This window comes from Carassius carassius, chromosome 18 (assembly GCF_963082965.1).
Source record: "Carassius carassius chromosome 18, fCarCar2.1, whole genome shotgun sequence".
Lineage (NCBI taxonomy): Eukaryota > Metazoa > Chordata > Actinopteri > Cypriniformes > Cyprinidae > Carassius > Carassius carassius.
The window spans coordinates 10,102,475-10,127,984 of NC_081772.1; the positions used below are offsets into that span (position 1 = coordinate 10,102,475).

The window sequence follows — 25,510 nt, forward strand, 5'->3', positions numbered from 1 at the left end:
TTAGTCGCAGTGTTATTAGGCATAAAACGCTATACGTATACATTTAATATTAATTAAAAATTTCTTTCATATTTTATTATTTCAGTATTTAAAATTTGTTGTTAGAGAAATTGTAATTTTGTTTTTGGTCTTGTAATTTATTAATTGCTTTTTGGACTGAAATATATGGATCATATGCACGAGCTGCTAAACATTCAGCAAAGAAAACTGAAGTTTGGACAGCAGCCTATAGCTTAAAATAATGCTTCATGTATTTTTAGATAATATTTATATTTTTTAGGAAAAAAAAAATTAAAAAAAACTATTTTAGACCATTTTGTTTAATTGATTTTAAACCTCACCTGTTTTCTCAAGAACTGATGAGTTCTGCTTACATGGTGTAAACAAAATAACTGAAGAAAACAGAAGCATAATGCTGTATGAATTTATTTCAGATTTATTTGCTTGACTACAACTTAAGTGTTTTGGAAAAACATAACCCAACCCCACCCCACTATTTGTTTTTTTTTACATTTCTTAAATTATTAAAGAAAACACAAATCATTAACAGCACAAGCTAATTTCTTTTGCATGTCAAACCTCATCAACCAGAAATTAAATATTTGTATTATGTAAAGTTAGGGACTTGTTCTTGGCCGGTGGCATCTTCCTTTGTGGTTATTTCAGTGTGAAGTATGCAAGTATGCTCTAGAAGGCTTTAAAGAGCTGGTTGGGAAGATAGCTGAGATGAAGGAAGGACGTTTGTGCTTCTCTCTCCAGGTTGGCTAGTTCCCGTACGGTCGGGGCCAGTATATCCACATGGCCCTTATAAAGACCAGCTGGGGTGTGTGAGAGGAAATAGATATTGAGATAAGTAACAGATAAATGGAAGCATACAAACAGGACAACTGAAAGATACTCACCCCCACCAGTCCTGCGCTGCCCATAAGTCACTTTGCCATCAAATTCATCCACAGGTACTTTGATGTCAGGTTCACACTGAGTAATGGTGCATTTCAGATGTTCCTCGATTTCTGCCAACAACTACAAATGGAAAAACAATTAAAGTACAAAATAAGTTCAAATCTCGTAAATGTCATGTAAATGTACTGAGTGAGTTCTCACCTCTTTCTCATTGTACCAAATAGTACATCCTCCATTCTCTTTGAGTCTGGTGTTATTGCAGCTTTTTCCTCTGCTGGCACAAACATGGTACCACACCTGTGTGAAACCCCACACAAACACACAGTTAACACACTAACACATTACATTTCTACACCGCCAGTTCAGCTTTACTTCCTACTTACCTTCTCTTTCTCCATAGCGACCAGAGATATAGCCAAACCCATCCTGTAATGACATCACAAATATCAATGAATGATTGAAATAAAATGTATCTTCAGCTAAAGATGAATGCTGGCTGTCACCTGTCCGCTCTGCCAACTCTTCCAATGCGATGAACATAGTTCTGCTTCTCATCTGGTAGAGTTACATTTATCACTGCAAAACAGGCAAGAATACAGCAATTTTCTGTGTTTTTGAATTTTAGATAGGCTTGACTAATAATGTTCTTATGTTTTTTAAACAATGAGTTTATTAATAAATGGCACAATTTGCGTTTTATTTTCAGTGCAATCATTTTGCAAAACATTAATCTATTTTTTATAATAAAAAATAAATTTATAATTTATTAGTATTCTTTATTTTGTTTTATTAAATATCTATATTGTTTATATTATTATGAGCAATAATTTGTAATTAAACGCATTTTAATATCATTATTATTAATAATAATGAAAACTAATTCTGCATATTAGTTGTAGGAAACAAACAATATTTTTGTTATCACTCATTAAAAAATAATATTTATATATTTCACACCATTGTGAAGGTAAATTCATTAAACTGAGAAATTCTTCCTTCTTACCATAAGGAACGCCACGAATATCAATTCCTCTAGCAGCCACATCGGTGCAAATCAGAAACTTTACTTCCTGTTTCTAAAGTAAGGATGATGAAAGGATACTTCAACAGAGTGGCTATTATCAGGAAAGTTATTTAAATAAAACAAAATAAAATGTGTTTGTGTGTGTATACATGTGACCCTAGACCACAAAACCAGTCATAATTGTTAATTATTTGAATAAATATTTGAATATTATTTGATCTGAATAAATAAGCTTTCCATTGATGTATGGTTTATTAGGATCGGACAATATTTGGCTCAGATACAACTACCATATTTTCCGGACTATAAGGCCGGGCATGCACTGTGCGATTTTCATCCGATTTTGAGGCGAATTCTGACTCGTGCGACTCTTTTTCGGGTCGGGATGATTTTCAGCATTTTCGTGCGTCGTTTGTCGAGCAGTGTTTGTGCAGTGTACAAGGGGAAACGAGAGGCGATTAATCTCTCCCGACCGGCAATCAGTCGGTCGGATGGATTTCTGACATGTCAGAAATTTTGGTCGCCTCTCATGAGGTATCACACTATTGAAGCAGGGCTACGAACCGATTTTCCGCGTTTCCCTCACTGCGCATGCGCGAAACCATAAATGAAACCATGGTGACACGGCATGTAGTGTGGACTGAATTGATGGAGGGAAAACTTGTGGAGTTATGGCAAAGAAAAATAAAAATAAAAGAGGGAAGAAAACGCCTGCTTACCTCCAGTTCGCGTTGCAAAAGGGATAAACCATATTGGCCACATCTTCCGAGTCACCTGCGCGTCTAGATACGCCGATTTTTTTGGGACGTTTCAGCACACAGAATTGTGCATATCGGCGATCGGACCATACAGTGAGCGCAAAAAAATCGTGAGTTTTGGCTTCACATCTCATGCGATCTACTTGTACAGTGTTGGTACCTTGCCGAAATCGCACAGTGTATGCCCGCCTTTAGTCGCACTTTTTTTCATAGTTTAGCTGGTCCTGCGACTTATAGTCAGGTGCGACTTATCAAAATTAATTTGACATGAACCAAGAGAAAAAATTACCGTCTACAGCTGCGAGAAGACGGTAATGTTTTCTCTTGGTTCTAAATAAATGCTACTTATAGTCCAGTGAGACTTATACATGTTTTTTTGTTTTTTTCGTCATGACATATTTTTGGACTGATGCGACTTATACCTAGGTGCGACTGATCGAATACGGTATTTGAATATCTGGAATCTGATGGTTAAAAAAAAAAAAATCTAAATACTGAGAAAATCGCCTTTGAAGTTGTCCAAATTAAGTTCTTAGCAATGCATATTACTCATCAAAATGTAATTTTGATATATTTATGGAAGGAAATGTACAAAATATCTTCATGGAACATGATCTGTACTTAATATCCTAATGATTTTTGTCATAAAACAAAAATCAATAATTTTGCTAAAAAATATCCCAGAGACTTAAGACTGGTTTTGTGCTTCAGGGTCACATTCATACACACACATATATAATATATAATATATACATACACACACACAAAAAAAAACCTTTTTTACCTTGAATTGCTCCAAGTTATATTTGCGCTCATTTGGTTTCCTGTCGCCGTGAAGACAGACACAAGAGAATGGGTGTCCTTTCTTGTCTGGACCTGCAGAAAAAGCCAAATGTTTGCATCTAGACTTGGTCGTATATCATGGCTGTTAGAAAATGAAGCTAAAATATCTGCGCTGTGTGCCTCACCTCCTCCCTGTTTGATAAAGTACTGCTCCATATTATCGCAGTCAATCTTCGTCCTGCAAAAGATGATGGCCTGATCCATCTTATGCTCCTTAATGGCTCTGATGGCATACTCTCCCTTCAGAATCTTAATGGCCTCTGACCACATCTCTGTAGCCATATAACACAATTCACTGCAAGACCTTTCTATCAGACCAAGTCAAAGTCCTTTTTAAAATGGTCACAGTTGATATGATATGAACCTGGAAAATTTAGATTTTTCACAATGATTTCCTTAATGGCTGGCAATTCTTACCTGAAGTGTTGCTTCCAGGTCGAGTGTCATCCTTGGCATGAACTTCATCAGTCTGTGAAAACACAACATCATTGATTTAGACTATCATTCAGGAGTTTAAAATGGCAGTATGAAGTGAGATCTTTGCTAGTGTTAAATATTTGTACCCGAATGTGGTTTTTCCCCAGTTTCTCCCAAATTCTGTCTTTTTTAGGGTTGACTGGCACCACCACATGATGGACCGTCTCTGGTACAGAATCTTCTCCCTTCAGATCCACCCATGTGGGGAAATGCATGATCTTCTCCGAGAGCTTCTTCACATCAAATGAGTGCAGTGTAGCAGAGCAAACGATCACCTACAACACATACAGTAATTCGTTCATTAAAAACTGCAGCTGAGAGCTCTAGAGAAAGCTGAAATCTAGTGCTTAGATGACCTGCAGTCTTTTGCCGTCTGAAGTAACCTGTGGGATCTGGTTGTAGATCCTCATGATGAAGTCAGTGTAGCCAGCTGTGAGGAGTCCATCCTGAACACATTTATTCAGCAATAAATTACAAAGGTTTTTTCTTTGCACTTTCCCATATGTTCAGATAAAAAAAAAAAAGGAATCATCAAGATTGTGAGTTTAATTTATTTTTTTTTACAAATTGAGGTAAAAGATAATAACAATAATAATAATATAATAAATAATTTTACAGTGAAATCAACAACTTGTCACAAATGCTGTCAACAGAACTTGTAGTTAAGCCAAAGCATTCCTTTAATGAATTTTAGTGGTTTAGGATGAATTTTAGTGTTCAACATACACACTCATCCAGCACCAGGAAGCGGACTTGACAAAGATCCAGCTTTCCTGTGGATATGAGGTCATCCAGTCTGCCAGGGGTCCCAACCACAATATCAACCTGAAAGGACAATTAAAAAAAAAAAAAAGTATAAACACCGAAAAATGCATAGTATTATAAATTTTGAGTTCTACATTATGCATTACGGCCTAGGACAGGGTTCTTAAATCACTTTGAAGATAGATAGAGAGAGAGAGAGAGAGAGAGAGAGAGAGAGAGAGAGAGAGAGGGTTACATATGGTATGAAATTAAGTAACATTATTTCACTTGATATTTTGGTTACAATGCTATCAAATATTCATTATTGTACAGTCTTGTTTACTAAAGTTATATCTATATATTTTAAGTTTTATATTCTACCATTCAAAACTGTGGGGTCAGTAAGATTTTTTAAATGTTTTTGAAAGTAGTATCTTATGCTCATCTAGTCTTCATTTATTTGATCAAAATATAGTAATAAAAATAATATTATGAAATATCATTACAATTTAAAATACCGGTTTTCTAGGTCAATAGGTTTCTAAATATAATCTATTCCCGTGATAGCAAAGTAAAACTTTTTAGCAGTCTTTCTTCAGCCTTCAGGGTCACATGAACCTTCAGAAATCTGATTTGGTCCTCAAGACTCTTTCTTATTCTCAATGTTGAAAACAGTTGTGCTGCTTAATATTTTAATTGCGAATGTTTTGTAGTCTTTTGGTGTTATGTTTGTTCAAGATTTGATGACTAGAAAATGTGATGAATAGAAAGTTCAAAAGAAATGGTTTTATTTTAAACAAATCTTTTGTATCTACTGTCTTTACGGTCACTTTTGATGAAGAAAAGTATATGTTAGTGTATATTTTAATTTAGCCTTTAGCATTAAAGATAATTTCAGAAAAGAATATTTTGAGAACAAAAAATAATAATGATAGACCCCTGGTTTAAGATTTATACACTTACTCCGCTTTCTAAAATGGAGAGCTGCTCTTTAGCAGCCACTCCTCCGATGATCAGAAGATCCCTGCAAAACATCATGATGTTCAGTTAACTCCAAATCCCTCAGTGACACTACGACTCACTGCAGCTCTTCTGTTACTCTCAGCTCACCTCAGTTTGGGGTTATCAACATATTTCTTGAACTGGTTGACATTATTGAGTGTTTGTTCAGCTAGCTCTTTAGACGGTTCGATGATGAGAGCTTTGGGGGCGTTCGAACTGGATTTGACCTGACTCACTTTAGCACTGCCTGAGGACAAATACACATCACAGACAGAGTGCAAGAAACATTAGCACAAGCCCTGCAGGCAATGAAAATGAATGTGATTTGAAGCTCACCTGTCTGGCTGGATTTGACCACATGACCGTCTGAAGCCTGGTTCAGGGCCACATATCCATCCTTAGGTTGGTTTTTGAAAGGTTCATCACCAAAGTTGAATTTCAGTTCACCATTCTGGGTTTGATTGACACAAACACACATTTTGAGAAAAGCTGTTTTGTAATAGAAATGTTACATAGCAACAACAAGCTGTGTTTGTCAGATACCTTCAGCACACAGGAAGCAAAGAAGGGCTGGCTTTTCAGCTGGGAAGGGATCTCAAAAGCCAGACCCAGATCATTACCTGCGAAAGACAATCAGGAATCAGTTACAGTGGCTCGCATTTGCATTAGGGCTGCACAGTATACTGATAATAAAAATAATTTTGTGTTACCAAACATTTAGAGAGGTACAGTACTATTGAAATATTTGGGGTTGGTAGATTTTTGTCTTATGCTCACCATTTATTCGATCACATTTTTTTTTTTATTTATGTGGAAAAAGTGATACAGTTTTTTTCAGGATTCTTTGACGAATAAAAAAATAAAGCATCCGAAATAGAATTTAAAGTATTTGAAATAGAAATCTTCTGTAACACTACTATCATATTTGATCAAATTATTTCATCCTTGCTGAATAAAAGCATTAGTTAAAAGATATATATATCTTAATTATCTGGTAAGGTAGTGTGTAATATAACATTATTTTATGAATTATTTTACATAATCTGGATGACAGTTCAGCATAGCTCTGCATAATGTGACGACATGCTCAATTAAATTCAATTTAATAATTCACTAAACCATTTCAAAGGCATAAAAAAAAAAAAGAAAAAAAAAAAGCCCTACCATTTTTGGAGAATGAAACTTGGCCTTTATCTTGATCTATGTAGCATCCAATGGTGTCGTGCATCGTGAACTCCTAGAAAAGGCATACATCATATCAATATACCAAAGCTTGAGTGTCAAATCAAGTACCTTGTCATACCTTACCTCTCCATAACTATCAAACTGCTTATTGTGAGATTTCTTTCCAGTTCCTCCGAAGCCAAATCCATATTTGTCCGTTCCTAAGAGAGGGTAAAAACAGAATACCAAATATTATTATTACTGTAAATAAGGACGTGGGATTTGACCGAACAGTTTAACGAGGTCATACTCAAACATACCTAAGTCCAGTGATGCCAGGCCCGTAGACCAGCCCACCCTGCACAGCCCTTGATCATTACAGGTTACTTCATAATAATACTTCCCTAGAGAAAAATAAGCAGAATAAATCCCAGGAATCTGTTGGTTTGGAAAGAAACAAAACACAAAAAAAGATGTTCTCTTACCTTTTGTGACTGCTTTGGTGGAACGACAGCCATGCCACTCTTTGAACTCTCTGCTCTGACAGCACAGGCCATCTGGACCAATAGCTGAAGGAGAAAAGCCGAAATGTAATATAATATAATAATATTGTTGCAACAAAGAAGTGGAAATAAGCTTCCAGAATCACAATGAAAAATTCAGAATCAAACCAGGCTACGTGTTAAATACTTACCAAATGCTGGACTTCTGTCATAGGGGTTCATCTGCCATTTATTGAAAACTGGAATGGACAAAAATAATAATAATAATAATAAAAAAAATCAATAATCAACCAAAAAATTTTCTTTTGAGAGTAAACATCAGAAAAGTAGTTTCTGGGGGAAAAAAAAAATCTGTTATATCTAGCAGTCATAATATACTTCAGACAAGGAGGTAAAATAGATGTAATTGTTTTCAAAATAATCCATTTCATTTTCTATCTTTTAAATTAGTATTTATAAGCTATTATAGTAATCATTAATATTTTGAATTTTATTTTATTTTTTATAGTTTAAGTTTTCATAATTTTGTTATGTGATTGCCATTTTATTTATTTACATTCCATTTAGCTTTAATTTCAGTACTTCAACTTAATTGATTTAAATAAGTTGCCAAGGCAACATTTGTACTTTAAGTTTTTAAGTACTTTTTTAAAATCTAATATTTATATTTTATTTTAGCTTTATTTCAATTAATGAAATTCACAATTAATGTTTTGTTAACAACAACAACATAATACTGTGATGTGTTCAAAGTAAGCCACCAAAACCAAAGACTGTCCCAGGAAAAAATAGGAATGTGTCGCCACCCTATAAAGTAATTCTTACCCATGGAACATCAGTGTAAACTAAGCCTGGCTATATACATAAGTGTGTTGAATGCTGATATACAGATGAAGGTTTAATACCTGCTCCTCCTGTCTTTACAGCACTGCGTCCCTTCTTCCCCTCCTGCTGGTCTTTAAGGGTCTCATAGACTATTTGGATGACTGGAATACTGAAGGCCTACAAGACCAGATTTTTTTTTTTCACATTAATACACTTCTGATGTATGGTAAAATACAAAGCCCAAAATAAGAAACCCCAACATTACTCTAATCGTCCATTATTAATGTCTATGGTTTCACACTTACCCCAGTTTTTCCGCTCCCAGTCTCAGCAGCCTGTAAACATAAACACACAGGTGAGCACAGATGTGCTGATCATTCACACTCACTCACTCACTCACTCTCTCTCTCTCTCTCTCTCTCTCTCACACACACACACACACACACACACACACACACACACACACACACACACTCTCTCTCTCTCTCACACACACACACACACACACACCATGAGCACGTCTCCTCCGCCCAGAATCAGAGGGATAGACTCGGCCTGAATGTCTGTTGGCAACCTGAAAGAGAGGATCAAACCATTAACTACTTTACTAATGCACAGATAACAACTTATTAATGCATCGATGAGTAGAAGAACCAGGAAAGATCGTCTAACTCACAGCCAGTCCATTTCTTCCACCGCCTGTGCAATTTCAGGCATCACTCCCATTTCTAGAAGGCAAAAAGAAAAGATATCAAGATCGCAAATAGTTTAACCACACTCAATATATAACTGAATAGATGTTTTGCTAAAACGCTGATAGGTATATCTCACCTCCAAACGCTGCCATGTTGTCAAACTCCTGCGAGTCTCTCCACCGGATATAACGTGTGCTGGCTTAGGTTTTGACAGAGTGCTAGATAGAAAAACGGTCCGTGCGGATCATGCTTCCGCGCTTCAGTTCCGCTTATCTTGTTTTTATTATCAAAATAGATGATAGGTTAATTTTTATACCACCTAGAGCGACAAAAAAATAATAATAAAAAATTCCAGCTAGAGATACTTTTAGAAAACAACCTATATATAGTCAGTCGTAATATATGAAAGATCATCGGTCCCTTAATATGTACCTCGCAGACCTCCGTAGTGTGACGTGGAGGAAACATGGCAAGTGATATTATTCTGGAAGACGAAGAGGAGAATATTTTATATGATTTACTTATTAACACAGAATGGCCGCCCGAAACAGATACGCAGGTTTGTCAAAATACACACTCCTCTTTGACTAAATGATTATTTGCACCCGATATTATTATATTACGTGTAAGTAAGCAGATCCGTTCTGCCCAAGTCTATATGAGCCACGTATCCAAGTTCATTATCTTCCAGTTGTTTATTTTCTTGTTAATTTGATTTTGTAATACATATCATCATGATGACTTACAACTCGTCATTTATTCATTTTTTCTCGGGTTGTCAAATATCACCAGCTGCAGTTTTGAGAAGCAGGTTCAAGTTCAAACTTCGGAACTGTTCACTTAACAGGCTGATCATTACAGCTGCTAAAAATAGTCTGAGATCATTCGCTTGTGTTTGATTTTCAGCTGCGTGGACTGAAGGAACACAACTCCTCGATCGTCGCAAAGGCAGTAACAGGTATGAAGTGCAGAGATGAGACGCAGCACGTGGAAATGTTTGCAAGATGTCATGTTGTCCTGCATACTGCCTGAATATGTCTCAAAAGTTAGATAAAACGTGACTGTAATTTCTAGGTAGGCTGCTCACGTGTTTCTTTCCAAAGCAGCTTTACAGAGAACAGTGTTTCAGTATGAATGTGTCCATTTGGCAGATATGTTACTCTTGGTAAAATAAACTCCGTTTGAATAATAAAAGTGCTAATCACTTCATATTTAGCGATTTTAGTCTATTTAGTTGAAATCTACTTGTTAAATTAGATTATTTGAGTTTTAAATGGGATTCTGGGGATTACTTTGTTTTTGCACATGAGATCTGCTTATGCACTTAATTTTAATACAGCAACTTCCTATTCAAATGGTGCCTTGTTTTGCAGTTTTAAGATGATTTACTCATCTGGAGTTATTTTAGTATTATGTATATTTAATTATAGGTGTATTAAAATGTTTAATTAGCATGTTTAATACACTTTTAATTTGAGGTATAGGGTAGGTTTTTTTATGCACCTTTGTCGTCATCATCATCATCATTATTATTAAATGTTTCTAGATTTTGTTTCTTAAAATTGCATTGCTGCCTTAACATGGTTGTCAAAATTATAGAATAGCTTGATAGTCAAACTATTGTGTCTTTACAGGGCCCTTCAGGTTTATTCTGCACTACCTTTGGTACAGGTGAGATATTGTCTCTGCTTTTTGTATTTACAGGGAAATATACAGTAGCTGTGTATTTAGAATTGGTGATGGATAGCAATTCTGATAGATAGAAATTGGTAATAGATAGTGATTTAAATAATTAGACATGAAGATATAACACCACATTCAATAACTTTCAAAAGTTTGAGATAAAGATAGAGTACTACTAGTACCTAGTTATTCTCAGCACCCGTTTGTGTTTGTGTGTGAGTGACTTTTTTTATTCTGTATTTCAGCCCCTCCAGTTCAACTCTGCCACCTGGACTGGTTCGCCTTGCAACCAAACAGTTGAACTGGCAATTGGTTCTGGCAAGGTGATACAAGTTTTTAACATGCTGTATAAAAGCTTTTCATCCACACCTCATTGACTCCGCATTCCCAAAGTTTATGCTGTGTTTCACCAAAAAAGCATTGTATTTTCGCCCCTAATTTAGACTCTAGAGGTTCATTTTAACTGCAGCAACACTATTTTCTTGGATTTTCATGAAATCATTCGTTTGTGTGCTTTGGTTCTTGTGAGAGATCCAAATTTAATTAAACGTCTGTTTGTGGATGCAAGCCATGTAATCTCAATCAGACTAATTTTTTCCTTCCCTGTTCTACTTGTTCCTGCCAGTTATCTAGTTATGCAAAACAGTCCAATACAAGCAGAGACAGCAAGCTTTAATTAGCTATTGATTTCCAGATGGAAGACAACATTCCCTGTGTTAGAAATGTTTATTTTTGGCCCCATGTTTGCTTACACAGTCATTCTGTCTTCTTTTCACCCATTTGGTTTGTTTGTTTATTTATTTTTTCTCCCCCATCCAGTAATGGGAAGCTCCTGGCTGTGGTTCAGGACCAATGCGTGGAAATTAGGTAATTCTGCACATTGATTGGAAATGTTTGCCCTTTCTATAATTGGTTAATTTTTCACCCTCTTGTCTCGGGTGCTGTTCAGCTGAGCAAAGCTACTTCTGAGATAGATGATTTGGTGCAGATGATGTATTTTCAAACATTCGTATATGTGTTTTCATGTACAATTCAGTTTTCAGTGGGTGTGATTTATTTCGCTTAGCACCAGCTCATCCGCTCACACAGAAATGAAAGTGTCATGCTTCAGGGTCTAAGTCATTCACAGCCTGATGTTCTGAAAACAACCTCTAAACATCAAATTGGTTAATCTAAAAAAAATCTATAGTTTATTTTCCCCCCACATTCTCCTATATTAACTTACTGAGGCTGATGGGAACTCAAAACACTTATATGTGATTATAAAAAGGCTTTTTATGGGCTTCTTGCTCTCTTTCAGGTCAGCTAGAGATGACTTTGGATCCATCAAAGGAAAATGCCAAGGTACTTAATTCCATTTTAAACCTTTTCAGATTGGTTCATGAATATTATTTAAGTGATGTATATTGTGTGTGTGTGTATATATATATATATATATATATATATATATATATATATATATATATATTCTCCCTGTTTTGATTGTTGTTTTAAAGATTGAAATCTGCCACTTTGAGTTTCCAGTCTTTGGTTAAATAGCCTATTTTACTTGTTATTCTTTTCCCTGCTCTATATTTATTTATAGCTTTACATTTGCATTGAATTCTTTATGAGCAATATCAATCAGAGACTATTCCTGCCGACATGCAAGTCTGCTTTCGATTCACTTTCATTCGTACTGTCCTAGTATATTTCAGTTGATTTCATGGAGATTTACATTCAGCCAGTATTTTCTATAAAGGCAGAATTCCCAGTGGTGTGAAGTATATGTAATGAATGTGTTTGATTAATTGGCATAGTCTTTTGTTCTCTATATTCAAACTTCCTCCTTTCCACTCATAACTTATAGAACAGAATGTGATGTTTTATATGTTCCAGATAAATGTGTGTTCTGTGGTGTTACCCTAATGGAAATGTTTTTCTCGTCTCTACATGTTATAGTCGGTACATATACATTCTCAGTTGTTCATTAAAGAGTCATCTGTGCATAAATATATCTCTTAATGAATTGAGAGTGAGTTAAGAGCATTAGACGAGAAAGAAAAGTAATCAGTGATATGTATCTATAGTAAAATAAAACTGATTTATGCTGTCAGTTTTGTTTATGAACCATCATTTTCTACTTTCTATTCAATTGCAGATAGGCAGGACATTAGGGTGAATGGTATTTCTATTCTAAATATAAAAATCATTTATATAAAAATACTGATAACCAGTAAAAATTATATTAAAACTTAAAACTCGAAACTAAATAAATAACTAATAATGATAATAAAAATAAAGCTACTATAGAAATTAACAGTAAAACAAATGTTTAAAATTTTTAAACTTTAGGCATCATAATATAATGTGCATTATTATTATTTTTATTAAATATTAAATTTAACAGCATTAATAAATTATGAATGCTTTTGGTCTTTAATTATGGCAAAGGTAATCTAACTGTAGTAATCCATTAAATGTCCAATATTGGCTGATATGAAAAATTGTTAAGTAATATTGTAAGTAATATCAGTTTTTAGCCAATAATAATATACCAATAAATTATGCATCCCTAACACAAATCTGTGTATTGCTGCATGAGTAATCAGTAATTTTGATCCAGGAATAGAAAAATGGACAAGCAGATGACATGACTCCTCTCATATCATGTCACTACCAAATTGTTAATAATTAATAAGAGAATGTAAGCCAGCACAGACCATTACAGATCAGCAGCATTCAGCCCATACTGAAAGTCATGTGTTAGTTACAATAAATGGCTGCTCTGCTTTGCATCCAAATGCATTTAGCGATTCCCTCAGGTTTGTTTCTTGTTGCAGGAGCTCAGAGTGACTCAGTGGTCTTTACGCTTTCACTCTCAGGGAGACATTTTTATAGCGAGTACGCACTCAACCGGGTGGCTTTGCTGACCTTGCATATTTCCTTTCTCCCCTCTTTTTTTATTTAAATGAGGTTTACGGTCTGCGATTCTGCCCAGATAGCATAGAGTACACTCATCCCACAAATTCAGGCATATTGGCCCGGCGTTCATCTTAGATTAATTAGCTTTTAACAGCTGAGAGGTGATTTATGGACCCTGCTTAAGCGTTTCCCCAACTGATATTTATCTTGCTAAGTGCCATCGTTCATTGTGAATTATTGAATCTCTCTTTCCCGATATTTCTGTGCATTTCTACCTGAGTAGAAATCGCCAGCTTGCGTTTCCTGGTTTTCATCACCTCAGGGGTTGGATTGATGATAAGGTTGCTATGGCAACAGCTTGCTTTGATGTGCATCTGATCTCAGCGGTGGGGCTCGGACCAAAGGCAAAATGTTTTTAATCAAAGGTCTGCTTTATTAACCCCCTCCTGTCTGATGAACGGTTGTTGGATGCTCTCGGTCTGTAGTCTGCAGGAGGCTGTGGGGATGAAACAGTTGCTAGCCCCTGAAGCTGTTGTATCATGCGGCTGGTGTTTAAGTGTGACTTTAGTGTTTAAGCATACAGATTTTATCAAGCTGGGCTTTTGAACCTTAATTAAAAAGCCTTGGGCTCATCCCGCACCAGATCGGGTGCTGTTTGACTGTGGTGAACTTGTTCATTTTTTACTTGTTTGATGGCTGATCGCTTTGTTTTCCTCCCTGTTGACCGTGGAGGCCGTTAAAACAAAATTGAGCTTGACCTAACAGGCCGATTCTGAATTGGCTGATTTAAAAAATAAAAACAATGCCATAATTTAGTTGATTTTCATCCACCTAAAGTATATATGTTGGTGAGCAAAGGAGACTTCTTTCAAAAACACTGACATAAAAAAACATACTGACCCCAAAATTTTAAACAGGAGTTTTCAAATCCAATGTTATGTTCTCCTTCCTTCTGCAGTACCCAAGGATCCAAACCCTCAGTGGCGCAGGGTCGCATGGAGTCATGACTGTGCTCTTTTGGCATACGCTGACAGCACGGGTACGGTCCGAGTCTTTGACCTAATGGGCAGCGAGCTCTTCATTATACCACCGGTATGTCACTCATACTGTCCTTCTGTCGTCCTCTCTCTCTGACAGTCCTTTCCTCAGTCATTCTCTCTCTTTCTTTCTCACACTCATAATCTACTGACATCGGTTCCACTTTCCATGCACAGTAACTTTTTTTTGCACAGTTAAAACACTCTTCTATTTCAGTATAAGTGATAGTTGTAATGACTGGCTCCTAATGACTGAATTTCAGGCTTGTGTGCGTTACCCTCTGGATTTTTGCACTGCTGGGCTCTTCTTAAATTCTCTTGCTCTTTCTCTGTCTGTAGCCCGGGTAAGCCTGATCCCCTCGAGAGGGGCCTTTTCCCACTCTGTTGCCCAAGCAAGGAACACATTTTCTGGTTCTCTTCAGCTCTAAGCCCCTGATGCACTTGAAGGACATTTTCTGTGGAGTTTCTCTATCAGAAAGGCAGCTCTTTTCCCCATTTTACCATTTCAAATTCCCCCTCATACCCCCTATACATTTCTTCTGATTGCACTGCCAGTGAGGTCTCATTCAGTCTATCGCTGTCCTTTCTCTCTCTCTTTCTTTCTCTCTCGCTCTCTCATTCTGGTTCTCATCCTCCCCCGCTTTACTCTACACTCTTCCATCTCTCTGTCAGAAACTATTAGTTTAGTCTCACAAGATGGCCTCTCTCAATAGCAGAGTCTGGGAGTATAATGACCTGTATGACTCCATATATTTTTGTCACTTTCAAACTCTGCTTCCAACTCTACCTCATCTTTTTGATGTGTCTCTAGGCTATGAGCTTCCCGGGAGATTTTAGCTATGCAGCAGCCGGCCTGATGTTCTTGGAATACACCGCCAGTGCCCAATGGTCAGCAGAGCTGCTGGTGATCACCTACAGCGGTCAGCTCAAGAGTTACCTGGTCAGGTACGTGTAGAGCAAGGTTGTCATTTTATACTAAGGGAAAACCCTTGATTGATTGCTTAACAAATAGGTTTGTGGATTGAAATAAAATAATGCAAAGCAAACAAAAATTTAAATGATATGAAAAGTAAAAGTGGGTTAAAGACAAAGTGAATTTAAAAAGTAATCATAAATAAATAATAAAATAATAAAATCATACCTTTTATTTTCTATTTAAAACTATTTATATTAAAATTATACACAAAATACATTTATAACAATTAAATATGTATAATGTATAATTACACATACATGTACAAAACATAACAAATTTTATATTTATATATATATATACAATGCAAATTATATTTGTAATTAATAATATTTATATAACTCAAACTAGATACATTTTGTTGGAGGGTAACTTGTTCATGCAAAGATTTTTTAACACAGAAAATAATATTAAATGTTACATGAAATGGCCAACAATCTCAAGGACTATCTGATTCACATTACAGACAAAATTCTTAGAGAGGCTAGAATCTAATGGATGGATTTGTGTAATTTTTTTAGCCTGTTATTGAAATCATAAAGTTGCAATGGGGGCCAGACTTAGAGCCAATCATCAAAAGTTTGGGAGGACATGGCAGGATAAGAAAGTGTTAATCTTTCTCTGTGTTGTTTAAGGAGTGTTATGGGATGTTAGACAGTAGAGTATTTGTGTTGTAATACATGGATCAAATGTTGAAAGATTGGAACAAGACCACCAGAGAGGATTTTGATGATTCAGATACTTGCCGATCCTCTCTAAATCCCTCTGACTCTTCCAGGGCCAGATATACCGCGACTAAACCCAAAAGCCTGCCTTGTTTGTTTATCTCTGTTCTGAGGGGGAGGCTTAGCTTTGAGTATTAATGAAATTGCCTGCAGTGTCCAATTTGTAATTCTTTGTTTAATCAGTCAGCTCAAGTTTTCAAAGTTTCCATCGTCTGTTTGAGAGAGTAATGGCAGATGAAACGATCTGCTTCATTCTCCTCGGAAACTTTGCTGTAGGCTTTGAAGGCCAGAAGAAAGCTTTTTCTTGTTCTCTCCCTCATGTTGTTGAATGGAAGTGTTTGCAGTAGCATTACTTTGAGGAGGTGTTTATAGTCATTTAGAAATGTTGGCCTAACGTTGGATGAAATGGTTCTTTCAAGAGCATTATTGACACAAAGCTCTTTAGGAAACCATATTCTTACTCAATCCTTAAGAAATCAGAGATTGTATTTGCCCTTCACTCACTGAAACCATTCAAAATTGCACATTTCAACTGCCATTCTAATCAAGCTAAGAAAGACATGAATCATATTGTAATTGTTTGCACTAAATTAACTGATGTAGGTTTCCAACACAATACCCTACAGCAGCGGTTCTCAATTCCAGTCCTCGCAAAATTTGATCAGAAGAAGGTACCTCCGGAGACAGGAAGTAAAGCAGAATTTGGATTCAAACGTGCCTTGATGCCTTCCTGCCTGGGAATGCTGCCTCCGAAGGCAGCATTTTAGAGTTTTCGGATGGATTGTCGAACTGGAACCATGGTGGATATCCTGTGATGTCCACTTCACAGGGCACTTAAGTTCAAATAGAACAAATGTCTGAAGTGATAATAGAAACATACATAATGTGGAGAGCAGGGGATCGCAAGGACCCCTACAGTACCCTAGCTATTGCTTTTTTGGTCATATACGAATATGCTTTGCAAACTTAACATTGGTTTTCACTTATGCAAAATTAACATCGCTGGTTGTGAGTGATGAGGTAATGTTTCGCACCATATGCTGTCGTTTTCCATTATTATAGCTGCAGAATTTATTTATTTATTTATTTTTTTAATTTACATTAATTTATTATTTTTGTTTAATTTCTTATATTTATTATTATTGTTATTGATATTTTTGTTTTATTATCTTGTTTGCTTAACATTTAAATGGAAAAATAAATGTTTCTTATTTCATTTCATTTCATTTTGGACCAGTGGAAATGTTGCCAGGACAAAATCAAGCAGGAATCAAAAACCATTATTGTTGAGCCTAATTGATTATTATCTCGAACAGTGTCTTGAACCACAGGGTTTTATTCATCTGGCCTGGTAATGACTATTGTAATGTTGATTTAACGATTTCCTGTTCCTGTTTTGCTTTCAGTGTTGGAACCAATCAAGGTTTTCAAGAGAATCACACCTTCAGTTTCTCCGCCCACTATTCCAATGGTATTACCACAGCAATATATCATCCTGGCCACAGGTGAGACCCCATCTAGAAGCTGGTTTTGTTGTGTGTGTGTGTGTGTGAGAGACTGTCAAAGGGATGTTTTATGATTATTCCCTATACAGGTTTGAACTGAAATCCTCTCTGGCAGCGCTTATTGATTTGTAAGAAGAAAATACTTTAGACTTCAGCTGCCACATGGGGGCAGTATTTATATTTTGTGTAGAGGTGTTTATAAGTGTGTGTGTACATTTGTTTGTAAATGCTGTTCACATGTGTAGATCAGATCAGATCCCTTTCCTATTTCATCAGCCCCTCATGGACCACTACAGCTCAAAAGCAGGCTGAGGTGCTCTCGGTGCGTGTTTTCCTCTGACTCATGCTGCTGATGTGCTCGTGTGTTCCTCAGGTTGCTGTTTGTGGGAGGGTGTGAGTCTGGAGACAGTGATGTGTCCAGGGCGAGCCGTTGCGGGATCACAGCGTGGAGGGTGTTGTCAGGGTCACCTCACTATAAACAGGTCACCAGCTATGAGGACGACATCAATGCGGTGAGTCTGTCTATGGACATATAAAGGTATATTAATGTGCTAATAATAATAATAATACATTTTATTTATAATGTGCTTTTCTCACACCCAAAGCTCTACAACAATGTAATAAACAATTAAAATGCAAAATTCACTGATGAAATATAAAACAGCAAAATAAATCAAATCAAAACCCTAATCAACAGCTTGACTAATTATGCAGCATCCATCATGACATGCAGTCTTTCACAAAAAAATTAAACAAACTAAAATACAAATCTTGGGCATATCAGGTTTTGATCTTTTGATCTTACTAGTTTCCCACTGAGAGAAAAAAAAAACAAAGCAGTGGAGCTCTAACTGATTATTTAATATTTTCTAAAGAAAATCACTGTCTTGATGTTAATGGCCAGCGCTCTTTTCCACCTTCAGTACTTGTTGCTTATGTGCAGCTTATTGATTCCTGTGTCGTTGCTAAGGTGTTACTTAGAAATCGAAGTTATTGTTTGTAGCTTGTAGCAGTATGGTTGCTTTGGCATATTTTGGGGCCTCACATCATGTTCCGGGTAGTTACTAGGGGGATGCTTGCAGGTCAAAAGAGCCAACAGTATTTATGATATTCTGGTCCCTATGTATTATGTGGGTTATTGCTTTTTTGTTGTTGTTGTTGTTTTTTTTTTCTTTCTAGTTTTTATCAGCCACCACTAAAGAATTGGAAGTTTTTCTCGCTTTGCAGAACTATTACACTATGGACTACTATTTCAAGGAGTAAAGACACTTCTGCACTGACTGCTGCTCAGAATACACAATCATTCATTCTCACATCACTGTATTTCACAAACCTGAAAGCACAGGCTCATTTCTGGTTTTCTAAGGTTGTAAAGGTTTTATGTAGTGAGCACTGGAAGCTCCATTGTAGGCTTAATAAGAGCTTTTGTACTGAAGCCTCTAGCTGTTTATTTCTCTCCTACAGATCCAATCGTGTTAATATTCTTCATATTTGTTCAATTTTCACTTATTTATTTAGTTCTTTGCTTGATATAGTGTTATTGAACGTGTGAGAGATTATGGTGGGTGTTCAGTTTGAAAACTGACCATGACCTCTCACACATACCTTAAATATGATGAACAGATTTAATTTACTAAGTATCTAAAAATGACACGCATATATAAAGCATTTCTCATATGGTAAAAACAAAAGCTCATGATTGTGTCCATGAAGCAAGAGAACCAGTGAGGTTTGTTCTAGCGCTGCACAAGCTTCTGTATTTACCATATGTGATTTGCTCTATGTATGTGCGTTTATGTGAATAAAGTTTACATTAAATCTGTTTGTCATATAAAGTGATCAGGTCTCTTTGGTTTCTAACAAGTCCATTTTGGTGATTTAGTTATCAGCTAGCATGTTCCAGAAACTAACTTGATAACCTTAATCGAGTATTACCAGCTGGTAGCTTGCATTCATGAGATCATAAAGGACATTTATGAATCATCATTTCCTTTTCTTATTTAGTCCCAGAGGCGAGGATTCTTCAGGATTCCCAGCTTTCGACTTTTCTCCAGGCATAACAGTGAACAGGTGACTCAAATTGGAAAATTAGAAAGTTTTTTTTGTCGCTCACTTAATTTGTTGGCTAGCCATGTTCTTTCCTGTCTTTCTATGACAGCATAAATAATGAAAAGCCAAAGCTCAATTTCATTCTGCTAATAACTCTGAATAAATAGTGTAATGCCTAATTGAACGTGTATGTTTACTTAGGATGGTGTGTTCCGAATGAGCCTGTCTCCTGATGGCACAGTGTTGGCTGTGATCCACTTCTCTGGCAGTCTCAGTCTCTGGGATATTCCATCATTCAAACTGAGAGGCAGCTGGAAACAAGAGGAACAAGTAATAAAATCACTGTGTGTGTTTGTGCTCGTTTTCAGAGATTTCACACTTTGGGTTCGCTTGCCTGGTCCCAATCCGAATTCGATTGCTCCCCCTGCTCCCGCTGGACTGTGTTCATATTAATTTGGGTTCGAATCGCGTTTCGTTTGCTTCATCTAGCCAGAAGCTGTTTTCCCCCATTGCTTAGTAATGGCGGCACAGGAGAAGGCAGCAAATGCATAACATTGCTCTCTGCACTTTTATATGTTTACGTTTTTGAACCGTTTGTTTTGTTTATAAAGCTTCGGTACATAACGCCACTTATGTCTGTCTTACGAAAGTACTGCAAATGCTCTAAAGAACACTGAAGGCGAACAAAAATGAGTCAGTCACGCTTTTCAGGAAAGTGAGTGAAACAAAAACACACATTTTTATAAAGTAATATGTCATTAATAGCGGTTCACTTCTGCGATTTGGTACGATTGCATTCACATCAGCAGCGAACTGTACCGGAGTTCACATGAACCATACCCCAGCCTTTTTAAGTGTATCCAAATGAACTGAACTCTGACGTCAATCGAACCGGTTGTGCACCAAAAGAGCTAGTGTGAAAGCACCCTTAAATCTGAAGAGTATGCATTTCTGTGCCACTGTTCCAATCAATGTAATTAACTTTTTTAAACATTGCCTGTCATTGGTCAAGCAATCAGATAATCACGCCCTCAAACTCACGCCATTGGTTGAATCATTGTTGTCGTGCAGGGCTGGTCAGGATTCTCAAACAAATCAAGGTTTTAAAAGCACTACAGTGTATACACTTTTAAGGGCAATCAATGGGCAAGGGCTGAGTTGTGTCTGCATGTAAAAGTCACCAGGAAATTCAAATTTAGCTGTTGTCTGTGCCCTTGTAATCGTTAATCAAAAACATGAACGTCCCCCTCACAGACATCTCTTCTCAGATGAGGGAGGAACAATGATTCCACCCCTCCAAACAACCTGTCAATCACATAATTATTGCAGCAACTAGCAAATGACAACACTCTAATCAATTCCCGATAGATAAAATCAAGTCCTCTACATTTTTTTTTGTTTGAGAAGCTATGATATACTTGTCACAGTAGAGATGAAAAGACAACCGTAATTTTCCGTTTCATGCTGATTTAAGTATACTCAATTTGTAAAATTGACACCTAGTGTTTTTTTTTACACTCTCTTGCTTGTCCTCTCTTTCATTTAGCCGGGATTTGACGAGATAAACCCGGAATGGAAGACATCGCTGGAGAAGAGAAAGAAGATAAAAGGTAGCCACTAGCCAGACCCTCAACTTTAGATGTGTATCTACTCCTACACTTACCTAGCACTATTAATTATGTAGTGAGTCCAGACAGAGGTGGTGGGAGGGAGAAGAATGCTGTAATAAAGCCCTGCGTCTTGTCATTGTAGAGAGGCGTTAAATTCAGGCAGTGACATTTTGATTGTGGGTTTATATCACAAGTTTTCATAAAGCTTGTCTGTCTGCTTGTCCTCGGTTTGTGCTTTCTTCTCCGTTTCCTCTTTGAAAACGATGTTTTTAAATCATCTATCACTTTTAGCTGTGGAATGGTGACTTTTAAATGAATGAATGTCTGTGAAATGTTTTATTTATGATATATAGATTTTTTTTTTCTGTGTCTTGTCTTCCTTAACACCTGTCTCTTTTCTCTTTCTCTCTTCCCAGATAAGGAGCAGTACCAGTCTCTGCTAGATGTGAGCTGGTGGAGTGAGACTGCTTTGATTTTAGCCCGCTGTTCTGGGGCTCTCACTGTGTCCTCTGTGCGGACGCTCAAAAACTTACTTGGCAAGTCGTGCGAGTGGTTTGAAACCTCACCGCGAGTCACCTCGGCCCATGATGGGGGCTTCCTCAGTTTGGAGGTGTGTCTTTGTATGTGTATCAGTTTTCATGAATAGTCCTGATATATGAGTGATGATTTTGCTGAAAGGAAGTTGATTGACTAAAAACTCAAAATCCTGTGACATTTTCATATATTCGTAAGTGACCTTGGACCACAAAACATCTTAAGTGTCAATTTAAAGAGATTTCCATTGATGTATAGTTTATTATGATAGGACAATATTTGTCCGAGGTACAGCTATTTGAAAATCTGGAATCTGAGGATGCAAAAAAAATCTAAATACTAAGAAAATCACTTTTAAATTGTCCAAATGCATTCTTAGCATTGCATACTTCTAATCAAAAATTAAGTTTAGATATATTTATGGTAGGATATTTACAAAATATCTTCATGGAACGTGATCTTTACTCACTATTATACTTTTAATTAGCAAGGATGCAGTAAAAGTAACAGTAAATACTTTAACATTATTAAAAATATATATTTATTTCAAATAAATGCTGTTCTTATTAGCTTTTATTCATCAAAGAATCTTAAAGAATGCATCATGGTTTCCTCAGAAATATTAAGCAGAACGGATTTCTAAATTGTTAAAAATTAGAAATGTTTCTTGATCACCAGCTCAGCATTTTAAAATGATTTCTGAAGGATCGTGTGTCATGTGACACTGAAGACTGGAGAAATGACTGCTGAAAATTCAGCATCAAAAACGCAAACAAACAACAACAAAAAAAATGGTTATTTTATATTGTAATATTTCACCATATTACTGTGTTTTTAATCAAATAAATGCAGACCCAGTTAGCATAATTAACTTTTGACCCCAAACTTCTTACCAATAATATCATACAACCCGAATTCCGGAAAAGTTGGGACGTTTTTTAAATTTTAATAAAATGAAAACTAAAGGAATTTCAAATCACATGAGCCAATATTTTATTCACAATAGAACATAGATAATGTAGCAAATGTTTAAACTGAGAAATTTTACACTTTTATCCACTTAATTAGCTCATTTAAAATTTAATGTCTGCTACAGGTCTCAAAAAAGTTGGCACGGGGGCAACAAATGGCTAAAAAAGCAAGCAGTTTTGAAAAGATTCAGCTGGGAGAACATCTAGTGATTAATTAAGTTAATTGATATCAGGTCTGTAACATGATTAGCTATAAAAGCTTTGTCTTAGAGAAGCAGAGTCTCTCAGAAGTAAAGATGGGCAGAGGCTCTCCAATCTGTGAAAAACTTTAAAAACAATGGTCCTCAACGTCAAATTGCAAAGGCTTTGCAAATCTCATCATCTACAGTGCATAACATCATCAAAAGATTCAGAGAAACTGGAGAAATCTCTGTCCGTAAGGGACAAGGCCGGAGACCTTTATTGGATGCCCGTGGTCTTCGGGCTCTCAGACGACACTGCATCACTCATCGGCATGATTGTGTCAATGACATTACTAAATGGGCCCAGGAATACTTTCAGAAACCACTGTCGGTAAACACAATCCGCCGTGCCATCAGCAGATGCCAACTAAAGCTCTATCATGCAAAAAGGAAGCCATATGTGAACATGGTCCAGAAGCGCCGTCGTGTCCTGTGGTTCAAGGCTCATTTAAAATGGACTATTTCAAAGTGGAATAGTGTTTTATGGTCAGACGAGTCCAAATTTGACATTCTTGTTGGAAATCACGGACGCCGTGTCCTCCGGGCTAAAGAGGAGGGAGACCTTACAGCATGTTATCAGCGTTCAGTTCAAAAGCCAGCATCTCTGATGGTATGGGGGTGCATAAGTGCATACGGTATGGGCAGCTTGCATGTTTTGGAAGGCTCTGTGAATGCTGAAAGGTATATAAAGGTTTTAGAGCAACATATGCTTCCCTCCAAACAACGTCTATTTCAGGGAAGGCCTTGTTTATTTCAGCAGGACAATGCAAAACCACATACTGCAGCTATAAAAACAGCATGGCTTCGTCGTAGAAGAGTCCGGGTGCTAACCTGGCCTGCCTGCAGTCCAGATCTTTCACCTATAGAGAACATTTGGCGCATCATTAAACGAAAAATACGTCAAAGACGACCACGAACTCTTCAGCAGCTGGAAATCTATATAAGGCAAGAATGGGACCAAATTCCAACAGCAAAACTCCAGCAACTCATAGCCTCAATGCCCAGACGTCTTCAAACAGTTTTGAAAAGAAAAGGAGATGCTACACCATGGTAAACATGCCCCGTCCCAACTATTTTGAGACCTGTAGCAGAAATCAAAATTGAAATGAGCTCATTTTGTGCATAAAATTGTAAACTTTCTCAGTTTAAACATTTGCTATGTTATCTATGTTCTATTGTGAATAAAATATTGGCTCATGTGATTTGAAAGTCTTTTAGTTTTCATTTTATTAAAATTTAAAAAACGTCCCAACTTTTCCGGAATTCGGGTTGTATAACACTGTCAAAAGAAAAACTTATTATTTTAAGTCCTACTGACAACACACTTCTGCCTTTAGAACGCTGTCTTTCATTTGTAGCCACTGATGACAGTAATAACTCCTGTAAAGGAAGTCGTGTTATTCCGACACTCTCTCTCTATCTTCAGGCCATCATCATAAAAGTGCTTTACTGCTCCTCATCCTCAGATAAGAAAAAAATCTCATCTCTTCTATCTCCCCCTCATTGTCTTTTGGTGCTTACCAATGATATAAAGCTCTCACAGCTAGAGAGATGTGAACCTGGAGGGGAGTACAGAGGGATGAGAAAAGAAGGAAAGTGAGAACATGAGAGACATGTCAGGTTTTATTTTGGCTATATGTCCGGTTGACGGTTTCCTCACTCCTTAGAGAAATGCAGCACACAGCTGTGGTGTAGACTGTGTGAAGTTTGTTTGATAGATGTTTCAGTGTACTGAAACAAACAGGTACTGCCAGGAAAATTTGTTTTTTGTCCTGCGGAAACGGTGTTTGTTAGTCTTCCAAGTCAGTATTCAAAATCATCCAGTCTTTTTAATAGTCAAAAAAATGTTCCAGAAAGTTCTATTAACTTCTTCTGAATCTCTCTCTGTCCTCTCAGTGTGAGGTAAAGCTGGCCCATAAGCGCTCTCGACTGGAGAGCAATGTGACGGGTGAAGAGGACGATTGTGATGATGACTCCGACTCGGATGAAGAGTCCTCGGCGAAAGCACGCTATTTTGGATACGTGAAGCAGGGCCTGTACTACGTGACTGAGATGGAACGCTTCGCCCCTCCCCGAAAACGGCCACGCACTGTTATCAAGAACTACCGCCTGGTCAGCCTGAGGTCCACCACGCCAGAGGAGCTCTACCAGAGGAAGGTGAGTTACTATAACAACCAGACAGAGCACAACCGCCCACTCAACCAAACTCTTTAGGTAGAATCATTGTAATGAGCAGATGACTGTACATTATCCTGCCTACTACAAAATTACTCGCCAAATAAATAAACTGCTGAACATGAATTATAGTTGAGTTTAAATGAGTTTGTAATCTTACCTGT

At 36.8% G+C, this 25,510-nt stretch overlaps 2 protein-coding genes across 3 annotated transcripts in view; one reads left to right on the plus strand and one right to left on the minus strand.

Moving 5' to 3' along the window:
- Positions 1 to 496: 496 nt before the first annotated feature.
- On the minus strand, positions 497 to 9,172 carry LOC132092338 (ATP-dependent RNA helicase DDX1). Its single transcript, XM_059498518.1, has 26 exons — positions 9,075 to 9,172; positions 8,920 to 8,971; positions 8,754 to 8,817; positions 8,549 to 8,578; positions 8,324 to 8,420; positions 7,610 to 7,657; positions 7,401 to 7,484; positions 7,236 to 7,319; positions 7,060 to 7,136; positions 6,916 to 6,988; positions 6,295 to 6,371; positions 6,088 to 6,202; positions 5,860 to 5,998; positions 5,713 to 5,773; positions 4,732 to 4,830; positions 4,362 to 4,451; positions 4,092 to 4,280; positions 3,946 to 3,997; positions 3,654 to 3,800; positions 3,470 to 3,561; positions 1,907 to 1,979; positions 1,407 to 1,479; positions 1,287 to 1,329; positions 1,105 to 1,200; positions 903 to 1,023; positions 497 to 818 (listed from the first exon to the last, which is right to left on the minus strand). Exons 1-26 carry the CDS (start codon positions 9,088 to 9,090, stop codon positions 688 to 690), a joined length of 2,223 nt encoding a protein of 740 aa, XP_059354501.1. The 5' UTR covers positions 9,091 to 9,172; the 3' UTR covers positions 497 to 687.
- Positions 9,173 to 9,345: 173 nt separating this feature from the next.
- The window catches only part of LOC132092337 (NBAS subunit of NRZ tethering complex), a 145,556-nt gene continuing 129,391 nt past the window's right edge, over positions 9,346 to 25,510 (plus strand). For both annotated transcript variants that reach the window (XM_059498516.1, XM_059498517.1), the window contains exons 1-15: positions 9,346 to 9,497; positions 9,845 to 9,896; positions 10,573 to 10,609; positions 10,867 to 10,944; positions 11,441 to 11,488; positions 11,922 to 11,965; positions 14,484 to 14,617; positions 15,374 to 15,507; positions 17,667 to 17,765; positions 18,139 to 18,277; positions 19,770 to 19,835; positions 20,016 to 20,144; positions 21,361 to 21,424; positions 21,841 to 22,034; positions 25,068 to 25,328. In XM_059498516.1, coding sequence (XP_059354499.1) covers positions 9,405 to 9,497; positions 9,845 to 9,896; positions 10,573 to 10,609; positions 10,867 to 10,944; positions 11,441 to 11,488; positions 11,922 to 11,965; positions 14,484 to 14,617; positions 15,374 to 15,507; positions 17,667 to 17,765; positions 18,139 to 18,277; positions 19,770 to 19,835; positions 20,016 to 20,144; positions 21,361 to 21,424; positions 21,841 to 22,034; positions 25,068 to 25,328 — 1,572 coding nt within the window. In that variant the 5' untranslated portion in view covers positions 9,346 to 9,404. The remainder of the gene's footprint in view (positions 9,498 to 9,844; positions 9,897 to 10,572; positions 10,610 to 10,866; positions 10,945 to 11,440; positions 11,489 to 11,921; positions 11,966 to 14,483; positions 14,618 to 15,373; positions 15,508 to 17,666; positions 17,766 to 18,138; positions 18,278 to 19,769; positions 19,836 to 20,015; positions 20,145 to 21,360; positions 21,425 to 21,840; positions 22,035 to 25,067; positions 25,329 to 25,510) is intronic.